The sequence below is a fragment of the Dasypus novemcinctus genome, chromosome 13, assembly GCF_030445035.2.
Source record: "Dasypus novemcinctus isolate mDasNov1 chromosome 13, mDasNov1.1.hap2, whole genome shotgun sequence".
Classification (NCBI taxonomy): Eukaryota; Metazoa; Chordata; class Mammalia; order Cingulata; family Dasypodidae; genus Dasypus; species Dasypus novemcinctus.
In genome coordinates, this window is record NC_080685.1 from 5,443,672 (window position 1) to 5,455,845 (window position 12,174).

General features: G+C 41.6%; 1 protein-coding gene across 6 annotated transcripts in view; it reads right to left on the reverse strand.

Annotated features, from left to right (window-relative positions):
* Positions 1 to 12,174, reverse strand: part of SDCCAG8 (SHH signaling and ciliogenesis regulator SDCCAG8) — a 260,026-nt gene that overhangs the window by 73,446 nt on the left and 174,406 nt on the right. For 5 of the 6 annotated variants that reach the window (XM_058309409.2, XM_058309410.2, XM_058309412.2 and 2 more), the window contains 2 exons: positions 3,413 to 3,540; positions 1,198 to 1,306 (listed from right to left, as the gene is read on the reverse strand). In XM_058309409.2, coding sequence (XP_058165392.1) covers positions 1,198 to 1,306; positions 3,413 to 3,540 — 237 coding nt within the window. The remainder of the gene's footprint in view (positions 1 to 1,197; positions 1,307 to 3,412; positions 3,541 to 12,174) is intronic. The other variant, XM_058309413.2, reaches the window with a different exon arrangement.

The following is a 12,174-nucleotide window of genomic DNA, read 5'->3' on the forward strand; positions in this document are numbered from 1 at the left end:
TTGGTTTTTCCTTGCCACATTTCCTGAAAATATCTGGCATTTTGGCACCTTGTGCTCTTCGCCTCCCCACAAACAAGACTGAGAAGGTACATGTGTCAGAGCACATTCTGGTTGGTTATAGGAGGCCGTGCCTACCTGTGAGCAGGAAGAACTGGACTCACAAGTTCTCTGATTCCCTGAAAAATTCAGGAATGAGGATTCCATAAGTTAAGGCAGCTTGTTGACTCAAGAATCCAAAATAGGGCTCAGAGGAACCAGATATGCTCTGGTCCTCCTAGAAATTCTTTAGGAATGAGATACCTAAGTCATGAGTTTGCTTGCTGAGCCATATTGCCTGTCTGAGTAAATTTGAGTTTCAAAAAATGCAGAAGCCATTATATATGGGATATTTTCCAGTACGTCATCATTTGATGTGATATTGGACATCTAGAAATTTATGTGAATGTTGTCTTTTACAGTTCAATTCAAAGTGATTCTGCCCAGTTGCATTCATTTACCAAAGAGGGAACTACAGGAAACTACCAAGTAGGTCAAATAAACCTGTCCAAGGTTACACAGGTACTGTCAGAACCAAGGTCAGAACTCAGGCCTCTCATGATTTCCAGTATAAAATAATCTATTCACTGAGACAATGTGATTAGAAAACACGCAGGAAAAGATTCATTAAGAACCAAATCAATGGAGCAGTGACATATAAAATAAACGATGGCTTTTCTATTAAAATAAAGCAATTTCAGGAGAACAAAAGGAGTTCAGTTTATTTATTTCAAAATATCACCCATGTTCTTTTTTATGTATACTCATTTCATCTATTCTCATGGACTTAAAAGAGCTTTTTATGTGTTCATAACACAGCGATAATACATTAAAATGTGTTAACCGGATCAGCACAAGATTTTAAAACTGCTTGACTCATTTATCTGCATCCCTTATTAGAACAATTCTTAGCTTGACCTTTGTTTTCTGAAATTGCATAGTTTTCAATTCTAACAGTTAAAATAACAGTATGTATACATAATCATGAAAAAACATCAAGGTTTCTGTATGGACAATTAAGAAAATATTTCCATAGAAAACGGATATCAGCAGATATCTAGTTTTCACATTAGACCATACAACAGTAGAGATGCTATTTATTTTCAAGGACAAATTATAGTATTCACACAAATGGTGCTCTCAAAGTATAGTATCACCTACCTGCTTTTCTGAGAGATTTGCTCCAGTTTCTTGGCTAAGGTACAGCATTCTTCCTTTAACTTTGTCAAAAATGTATTCTGGGATGTCAGCAATGAATACTGTTCATTTTCTAGAAATAACAATACCCCCGCAGCAATATAAGATGCTTGTGGATGTAGTTGTGCAGTACTTCCATACGCAGACAGTAAACACTAAGGCAGGACACCTTTCTCATGCGCCATTAGGCCATTCTCAAGGTCCCAAGGCAAAGGAACTCTTGTTTGGCAAGAAGCTAAATCTTGTGAGACATTTTCTTAATAATTACACACCAGAAACATTTTGACCTTTCCGGCTTGTTGTAATGTTCTCACATTTTAATAAACTGTCAAATCTCAGGTAGAGTCATAGATGCTTAGATCTTCATAATATACAAAGTATGATAAATATTTTTATTTTGGCTCTTTTACTTGAAACAGAGTGTCAAAAATTACCAGCACCAGATAATTGAAAACTAAAATCATTGAGGAAGTCTCTTCCACACTGTAATTCATGGCTTATGTTTCCTATTTGCACACATATTTCACTTCCCCTCATCTCGCATATACTTCTCTAATTATGAAAATGAAATACCTAGTATTCCTTAGAATGTGGATTTTATTGTTAGCAGCAGGAGCTTCAATGTGCACTTGAGCAAAGAAACTGAAGAGAGTGATTTTGGATGTGTGTGTGTGTGTGTGGAATAAAAGGACATGCTCCTAAGGTGGTTTTACAGTCACACAGAGATTCTGCCCAAGCCTCTCTGATCACTGGGGTCCTATTAGCAGTGAGAATAAACAATAATTTATCCTGTAATTCCCTTTTTTCTTTTCAGAGGAAAAACATTATAAGTCTGGTGAATTTTCATTTCTTCTGGCCAACGTCTGTCAGAAGAAAATCTCTACTGAAAATGAAAGTGCTGGAGGGAATTATGTGAGTCAATATCACATATACCTCTTACTAAATAAATAGATTATTTAATAAATTTCATGTTAGCAAGTTTTCATCTACAGAGTAAGAACTTTTTTACTGTGTATCAAATAGAGCAAACATTAAATCATGGGAAAATTGCTTTTTAGTATAAAGTTAAATAAGCCCCTTTATTTCTTTCCACTTATAGATAATGATTAACAAAAAGCATAGAGCATACAAAGCAAAATAAATCAAGGCACCAAAATTAAGGAACATTTTTCTGGAAGAGACAGGATCAATTAAACTTTTGTTGTAATGGTACAATGAGCTAGGAGTGCGTGGTGAGGAATTGTAATGACTGACACTGTCTTGTTTTGACTACCACTGTCTGTGAACACACAACTCAAAAGTGAAAGGAACTACATAATACTCCGACTGAGCAAATCAAACTGCCTATTTTAAAAGTGCATTTTACTTTCAAATTAAAGGTAAAGAGTTACTGGCCAACTCGGGCTGTAGAATAGCGCCAATGTGATGAAAGATGGCAATTTTTAGCCAAGCTGCCAGCTGTGGTCAATGCCTTGTATTAGTGAATTTTAACAGCAGTTCTGAGAACTTGAAGAATGCAAAGGATTAAACATCACTCTAGATTGGGGTGGGGGAGGTGGGGAAATCATACAAATGCTAAAAATGTTCAGAGCTGCAAAGATTAAATAAAGGAACATATCAATTTGGAGCCACTGAATTACATCCAGCTGCGACAGTGAATTAAGAACCGATTAATGGCTAAAGCTTTTCTCCAGTTTGGATGCTGAAGCAAACTCATTAGGCTTTTAGAGTAGCTATAATGTGTGTACTGTGGGAACTGTTCAATGCTATTCAGGAGACTCTAACTGTAAGCTCAGAGCATTTCCCGCAGAGCTTCTGATGCTATTTTCTTTATATAACATGTGTGCCTGAAAACCCAGCCAAAAACAAGCCCTTTGTTTTTCTACTTTGTTGTGGTCTCTCTCAGCTTTACGTTTCTTGAACACAGGTAAATAAACTCATAATCCAGATGGTGCAACAGATGTGAGAGCAGCACTCTGAAATCAACAGACAGTGGGCAATACTTTCCATTTTCTCTTTTAAACGCTAACTAATATGTAATTCGGAATCTCCGGTGTAGTTAGCAGCTGCTCCCTTCGGCCAGCCAAAGGTTACAGGTGTTCCTGATGTCATTTCACAGTAAGGCGTGGGCCTGGCTTGTGAGCGAGTGCCCAGGCTCTAATCTTTCCCTACCACCTACCAGTTTTGTCATGCTGGGCCTCCATTTGCTGTATCTTCTGTGTCAGCTCCTGCTCTCTTTGCTGGGCCTGAAGGGCTTGGGCCTTTGCTTCGTTGCTAAAGCTCTGCTGAATGCTATCTTTTTCCAGCCTACAAAACAGAGAGGAGACATACTGAAATTTAATCTGCAGATGCACAATCCTCATCACATCCCCCAGAGATCACAGAGAGCTGATCGGTGGTGAATTGTTAAGTATAAAGAGACAATGATCTTTTTACACACCCTCTTTTTTATTTTTTATTTTTGGGGGGGGAATAATTCCAACAGACCTTTTCCTACAATGTTAAATGCATGCCATAAGTCCAGATGGACAAAAACACACACTTGAAAAATTAAAGCAGCATGACAACTGAATAATGGCATTTTGTTAACTTTTAAAAAATGAACTCCCTTCTACTGTAACACTTAAAATATTTATTTTGTACCACCAATCTTTTATCTTCTGAATGCTTCATATTTCCTAAAGATGCTGGAGTGACAGGAGCAGCATGACTCGATACACCAATACAAATTCTGGAACTCAAGCTTTGTGGATCACCTCTGTTTTTTCTCCCAAACTTAAAATGAGATCACAAATATAATATAGAGACACTGAGCTTGAGGCAAGTAAGTGATTCTGCAGTGCCACATGTGTGTTTTCATTACATATTTTCACACATTAGGCCATACCATGTGAATATAAATATAAAAATGAAAAACTACCCCCAGTACTTCATAATGAAATTCCTTTTGGGTCACATCAAAAGCAAATGCAGGATAAAAAGCTTCGATAAGCACATACAATATCCTGCCCCACTGTGATAGGCTACTGACACACAGGGATAGGTCAATATCCAAGTACAGTGGCTTTTAAAGAGAGAAACTTCCTGAAAAATTCCGACCTGAGAAATGCAAAGCACCTCCTTGCTGGCAGCATTCTGGAGAGTATGGCTATCCTCTAACGATGGGTAAGTAATACAAGCATTTCCTTCAATTAACTGAGTCAGTTATTTCTAACTCCTGATCTCCTTGTGGGCATTTCTCATCCATGCTGCGTTAGTTTACTAATCGAGATATTTACTGCCTAGCCTTTGCCAAACTAAAAATAAACAATTCCATAAAGCTACCACTACTCGTCAATGCACCGCTGTGGAACTTCAATTCACTGGCTTCTAATTCTAAGGGAAAATAAGGAAAGCCTGTAATGGAAGTGGTCAATGCATGTGGTCATGTAGCAGCGTCAGATTCCAGAATGAAAACACACCCACACCTCACTCCAACGGAGTCACCAGTGGCCCGTGCCCGACGTGAAACAGGGCCCTTCTGATAACTTCTAATAACAGCATCCCCTGGCTCTGGTCCAAGGTCATGCCTCACACTCAGTTCCAAACTACAGGCTGCAATGAATGGTGAGCACAGCAGGCCTCGTCTTGCCTCCCGAGCCTGGCCACAGATCCAGGGCACCTGTTGCCGCCCCTTCCCCCCAAAGCCCTGCACAGGGCACACCACTCTTTGTGGCCCAGCCCAGTCCTCTCTTTTCTAAATTAACTCTTCTTTACGTAGAAACCTGTGTGTGCTGTGTACATCCCACTGAGGTAACACTTCACACTTAAGTTACTGGTCGGCAGGTCCACTTCATTTGCCACCTTTGTCTCTAGACCCTGAGCTCAGAACTTGACACATGAACGAAGGGCAGTGAATATTTAGGGAATGGGCAGCCTTAAACCCATGCCTCAGGGGGAAGGATGGCTGCGGTTTTTCAGTGAAGCTGGAGAATCTGCTCAAACTTTATGGGGCAAAAACAATTTTAGACATGTTAGAAAAGAAGCATGCTGGCTGGCCGGAGCCCATGCTGCTGAAGGTGCCTGCGTCAGGGAGGCCCTCGCTGTGGCTAGGTTACTACCCCAAGTCGGACCTCGGTTGACAGCAGGGAACAGGTTTGGGAGACCTGCGTGACCATTTAACGCACCTGCCAGGACAATACTCTGGGTACAAAAGGAGCGCCCTTAGTAACCGTGTAAGACAGCGGTGCTCAACGGGGCCTGCCTGTGCAAACGGGTGCGAGTGGCTCCCCACACAAAGGGGCTGTTGGTCTCGCAGTCCATCCCTACAAAGACAAGCTGCCCAGCAACTGGCCTCCTAAATGTACTACAGGGAATAAATGCCGTCTTCCTACAGTTCTCTTTCTAAAACAATTTAAAAGAAATCTCTACCAACAACTGTTGAGTTAGACATGACCTTAGGTTCTTGAATCCTTCCCCAATTTAAGAAACTACACATTTAGTTTTTCATTGCCTAAAAAGGCGGCATTTTCCTGCCTTCCACCCTCCTTTCCTATGTTGCCCTCTCTCCATGCAGTTTCTTTTTTACTTAATTGGCTTCATAAAACCTCAGAATATTAGGATGAAAGGGAACCCCAAATTTGTTTAGTCAAGCCCTTTTACTTCATACTTGAAACACTGAGAGCCATAAAGGATTAGAAATCTGCTCAAAGGTTATGTGGTAAATGATTTAAAGGCAGAGGCGGGATTTGAAATATTTTGATTTAGGGAAACCTATTTTATAGATACAAAGCAATAATGGATTGAAAGAATTAATAAAATTCATTTAGGTGTCTAAGGAATATCTAGAGACAAATCCCAATCAACTCATTAAGTATGTTTGATAATTCTCCTACGTGAAAGACACACAGGCGGTCGGTCAAATAAGGATCAGTAAGACACAGTCAGTGCCCGGAGGGTTTTAGTCTCCAGCAGGGGATTCAAAATGGCCAAACAGAAAGTGAGCCAGGCAGAGAGAAAGGGGTGGTTAACTCCAGCCGGGGGGTGAGAGCTGCACAAGGATAGTTCAACCAGTGTCTCCTAACCAGCTTTTTTTCAATCCTCACTCAAAACATCAATGAGCTCATTTAACCAAACCTGTAATTATCCCTATTCCACAAATTGGAATGAATAAAAGCAAAGGAGGCAAAGAAGAACTTCTTGATAGATATTAAAATGGGGCTGAAGGATTTATTCACAAGAGCCCCGAACTGGAAACAACCCTGATGTCCATCCACTGCTAAAGGGAGAAACAAAATGTGGGGTGCCTTACAATGGAATACTACTCAGCCATAAAAAGGAACCAGCTCATGATACACATGGATGAACCTTGAGAGCAGTCTGCCAAGTTAAAGAGGCTAGACAAAAAATTACCTCTTTTATGCTTCCATCATATGAAATTCTAGAAACATGAACACTAGAGTAACAGAAAGTAGATTAGTTTTGGTAGGGCGTGGCAGTTGGAAATTTTGGGGTTTGATGGAAATGTTCTATATCATAATTGTGATGATTCCAGCTGTCAAAACACACTGAACTGCACAATTAAAATTGGTGAATTTTACTGTATGCAAATTTGCCTCAATAAAACCGATAAAAAAGCAGGTATACTAGGACAGGAATGTCCACCTTTTCCCCTGGCTACCCACACTACCTGTAATCCATGCGTGTGTGGGCCAGGTCGATGCTTTCTTGATAACAAGAGTCAAAAGGAGTGAACAAATACTGGATGGGCCTAAAACGTGGCCAAGGGCACATGGAAGTTGGCCATTCCTTTATTCCAATTACATTTGTGGCTGGGTGTATTTTCCACAAATGGCCACAATGATATTTACCATCCCACTTTTTAAAAATGGGACTTAAGAATTAGCTTTACATTTCTGATCCTCAACTTTTGCATATAATTTATTATTTTTTAAACTCACTACTCTTAAAATGTGCATATCACAGAGCAAAGGTGGCTTAGCCAACCAATTTTTTAGAGTATACTTTCAGTTTCATAGTGAGATTGAAGGACTGAGGGTTTCTGACAATTCTAAGGTTCAGCAATGAATCTGAGACAAAAATGATGAAACCTTCAAGTTGAATCTGAGAATGAGGACCTGGTAGTGGTGGTGATTTAAGCCAACCCACCTGCCATCCTTCTTCTACTCACCATTTATCCACGCCTCAAGTTCTAGTATTAGATGTACAATCTGTTTAGTTATAAGGTGTTTCCCTTTAAAGTACAGGGTACACGGTGTGGGGAGCAGTAACATATTGGTGGGACAAAACTTATCAGGCCATTCTAATGCGCTGACTAGCCAAGACTCATTCTTGATGGAGGATGGACAAAAGTAGCAGGGAGACAGTGGCTGTCCTTGTGAGATAAGACTCAGGAGAGTCATTTCTTCCAATATTGGTGATATCAGCTTTGATCACTTGGCTAAAGTCAATGTTGTCCTAGGAAAATTCTGAGAACTGGTCTTTGGCGGGGGGGGGGGGGGGGGGGGGGGGGGGGGGGGGGGGGGGGGGGCTATAGGGAAGGCTGTGTGAAGGAACTTGATTTGTAATGTTTGCCAACTGTCAGTAAAAATATTCCCACCATGGCCTGTTTCAAACCACCAAAATGACATCATGGAACAGAGTTGGTAGGAAATAAACACACCTGGCTCTCATGAGCTGGTATGAGCTAGTCCCAGCACAACACTTGGTAGGTGGTGTCTGCCAGCTTTCTCTACTATAAAGTTAAACTGTTTCCCCTTTGTAATTAATCAGCAGTTTATGAGGAGATACTGAGACTATGCGAATTGCCTGTTCCTTGGACATAGCACCCTACTAATCCTACTAATTTTACCATCCAATGGTAACTTTTCTACTCCATTATTTCTTCTGTATTTATTAGCTAATATGCTGGAAGGAAGAGCTTTCCCTTCTTTACCATTTATTAATTTATTACTATTAGTATGGAATTGTCTCATTTTATTAGTGGGTTATAAATTATTATTTTTATGGTAAAACTGTCCTGGATTTGGCCAGAGGAACCCTTTCAAGCTGGTTCTTGTGTGACAGGTCTCCATTAACCGTGTGCATGTCTTGATTTTCTAGCACCACAGGATGTTGCAGGCCCCTCTTCTACTGTTGCTGCACCAGTCTTGGAACAGCCTTAGTCCAAGGAGCTCTTCTGCCTAGTGGAGAGTGGTATTTAGAAATGAAGACTTGGTGCTAGCTGGTGCTCACTGCTGCAGGGAAGCCACTGCTTCTGGATCACCTTAGCAGGCAGAACCAGCATAGGCAATATAAGTGCCAACAGAGTTAGTATGAATATGTATATCTGCATACACAGTCATACTAACACTTCTAGCTCCAACCCAACAACAAACAGGAGACAGACCCTAGTCTTACCTCTTTCTCTAACTGTGCTTTCTTCCTCAACAGTGAGAAACCTGGCTCCCGGTAACTTTAACATACTTACTCATTTGCTCAAACTTTGAATACAAAAAAAGCTGTTTCAAAATTGCTAACCTACTACTTACTGGCTTTCAGTTTTGCTTTACTTTGTTTTTTACAAATGAATATGCATCATTTTCAGATGATCCTCTGGTGTCCTTGGAAGATGATGTCTCAAAAGGCAGTGGAGTACAGTAGGAAACCCAGAGTCAGAGAGTCTGAGGATGACATTTACTTTCTCATTACTTACATGATCACGGACAAGTAACTTAACTACTTTAATTCTGAGGCTCACCCTTCAAACAGGACAGAAAACCCCTACATTAAAGAACTGATCATTTTAGTGAGCTGGTATTTATTCCTGTTTATGATATGCTAAGCTCTTCACTGTATTCTTTTATTTAATCCTCAGAAAAGCCATTCTGAAGAAGAATCTCTCATTATCCTCACATCACAAATGAGGAAAGTAAAACCTAAAGAGGTTATACAATTTGTCCAAAGTCACTTAGTTATAAGAGGCAGAGTCAGGAAATCCAGGTCTACCTGACTCCAAAGTCCACAGTAAGAATCACTATGCTATAATTTCTTACTTCACCAGAGATGCAGAAAAATGAGAGAAGGTTGAAGGGGCTGCAAAAGAGCTTTCAATTATTCATCTGCATGCGTATCACTCCTATATTATCCATCTTAACAGCCTTCTCCTCTCCCATATTCTGTTGAACCATTTCCTCCTATAACACCACCATCAGTCATTTGTATCTTGCTCAAAAAAATAGTGACCTTTGCAAACCATACTGAAAGTCACATAAACACATCTCCTATCTCAAGCTGATCACAGAATCCTAGAAAGACAAGATATTTGTGTCAAATCTGGAATATAAAGGCCTTGAGGATGGGGAATTTTGTATGTTTTGTTCACTAATTTATCCCAAGAGCCTGGAATGGTACTTGGCAGATAGTTGTGTGGCCAAGAGTTTGAGGAATGAATTAATGAATGAAGAAACGTTAGGAGATAGAAAGCACAGAACTAAGTACCCTCACAGGGTTTAAGGATCCTCCTGTCTTCTTCCAGAGCAAGGGGATGCCGCGTGAGAATCCCCGTCTTGGCGTAGAGTGTAATTTATTATTACTGACAATAGTATTAAAACCTCCTAAACTTGGTAGCTAGCAAGAAGCCTTCTGTTCCAGAAGACCCCGGACGCCCCTGGCTGTTGACTGGTGGAGGGCTGCGCTCTCACACTTGGGAGGCACCGGCAAGGGGACCGCAGAGGACTAGGACTCTGTAACCTCTCCTTCCCGAACTACGTCAGGCACCTCTTGACGTCACACGTGTTTCCTGAAGCAAAGTACTTCTGTTTTCATCACTGCAAAGCATGTCAGAACTTTGGGCACAGCGCTGGGAGACGGTTAGTGGACAAGAGCATGGGCCACTTCTAGGAAAGGAAGCGGGGCACAGCAAGGTCACCGTCTTGTACAGAAACAATCACGAAGGAAAGGAAAATTTCATAGAAACATCCCTAAAAATCATTTTCCTTCAAAAAGTTCTCTTACGGCACCTCTAGAATAATTTTAACAACTCTGACCTTCAAGGCAAAGGAGGCCATGCCGGGCACACTTCCGCCTAACCCATATGTGCCTAAGACTAAGCCAGACTGGCGCCACGCGGTAGGCCCTGCCGCTGCCCGAGCTGGCGTGCCGGGAGGCACGCTCCTCTTCCCACGACAGCTCTGAGCAGGGCCATGGGCAGAGAGCCCCTCCGGACACACCTGAGCCCCGAGGGTGCCCGAGTCCCAGCGCCGGCCCCCTCCAGGCCGCGCTCTCCCGGCTCACTCAGCAGCACTGCCTCTGGGCCGCGCCCGGGCTCCCCGACACCTCCTGCCTGCCCAGCTCTGTGCGCAAGCCTGGCGGGAGCGCGGCCTACAGGACGACAGCCCTGCCCTCAGAGCCTGCAGTGAGGACACAGGGCGGGGGGCGGAGAAACAAAGGGCAGTAACAGGATAACCGGCTTTCTGCTCTGTGCAGGTGAGACAGGGTTTGGGGTGGCAAGGCGAGGGAAGGAAGATTTCATGAAAACAGAGGCTTAAAATCTGTAGAAAACAGCCAAATGAAGAGTGAGAAGAACATCGCTCCAAGTGAAGGGGACGGCCTGTGAAAGGCCCAGGAAGCCGAGAGAGCCAGGTGCCCTGGCCACCTGCAGCCGGTTCCGCACCACCGGAGGACAGAGCGTGCGCCTCGTGGGGTAGAAGCCAACAGTTGGTGGAAGAGAGACTGAGGAAGGAGGATCCTGGAGATGTCAGCAGGAGCCAGAACATGGAGCTATTTTTAAGGACTTCATCCTGAGGGAAATAGGGAGCCAAGGCAGGGTTCTAGGCAGGGGAGTGCTGTGATCACACTCACGCTTTAGAGAGGTCCCTTTGGCTGCAGTGTGGGAACAGATGGGGAGGGACAACACTACTTATTAATACAGCAAGAGGAGGGGCAATTTCTCTGTTTCTTTAGATATAGTAGATGCCGAAGGTAGATACTGAGGCTTAGCCATCCAGTGTACATTTCACTGATTTTTGGCCTTAAAATTTTTTTCAAGAGCTCAGGAGTTCCTAATGCAAAGTTCCTGTGAGATAGCAAAGCACTTCTATATTCTATTTAACAATGCCATGTGTACAATTTTCCAGGCTAAAGAATAAGGGCACGTATACTATTGCACAAAATAAATTAATTATTTTGCTTTTGTGCCTTTAAATTGTCAAAATATTCCTATTTTCCATCTTGGACTGGCTGGTAAAACTGGTTGCTCTGGTAGTCTTACCTTTCCTCTCTAAAAAACCTAATCTTATTTACATATTCCTAGCTGTTAATCCTGCTGATGGGTACCTTCAAACCAGACATCAGTAGGGTCAATTTATTATACAATACAAAGGCATTTTTGTAACCTGTCAATGGATACCCATCTTTGTCAAGTTGCATTACAACTGACTGAAAATAGTTATTAATCTATTATTTAAAAGTTTCTATTCTATTACTAAAATTCTATTAAAATACTTCTACAATTAATTTCTAAGATCTACTAAATGGGAGAATATGTTGGTTTCATTGTGGCCATTACATTTATTCAGTAGTATGCTGCGATAGTAAGAATTACAATTACTAAATACATTTTATTTCTGAAGTGTGATAGAGTAATGCTCCATCTACCTGGAATTGTTGGAAGATAAGGCATTCCACATGAGAGAATTTTCCAGATATTAGACACAAAGAATTCTGACCACTTGCAATAGAAATATGTCTCAAATATATTACTTATATCTGCTTTCCTAGGCAAAATACATCAGGTATAACAAACTCTTCCTGATAACTAAGGTTTAGAACATAAAATGAAGAGATCCACTTGCTGCTGCTCTTCCCTGCTGAGAGGAAGCTCTCGAGGGCTCACTGATGTATCTTCTGGTACTGAATACGTTGACAGGAAACAGAGGTGGCATGCAGTCATAGCTGTTGCAT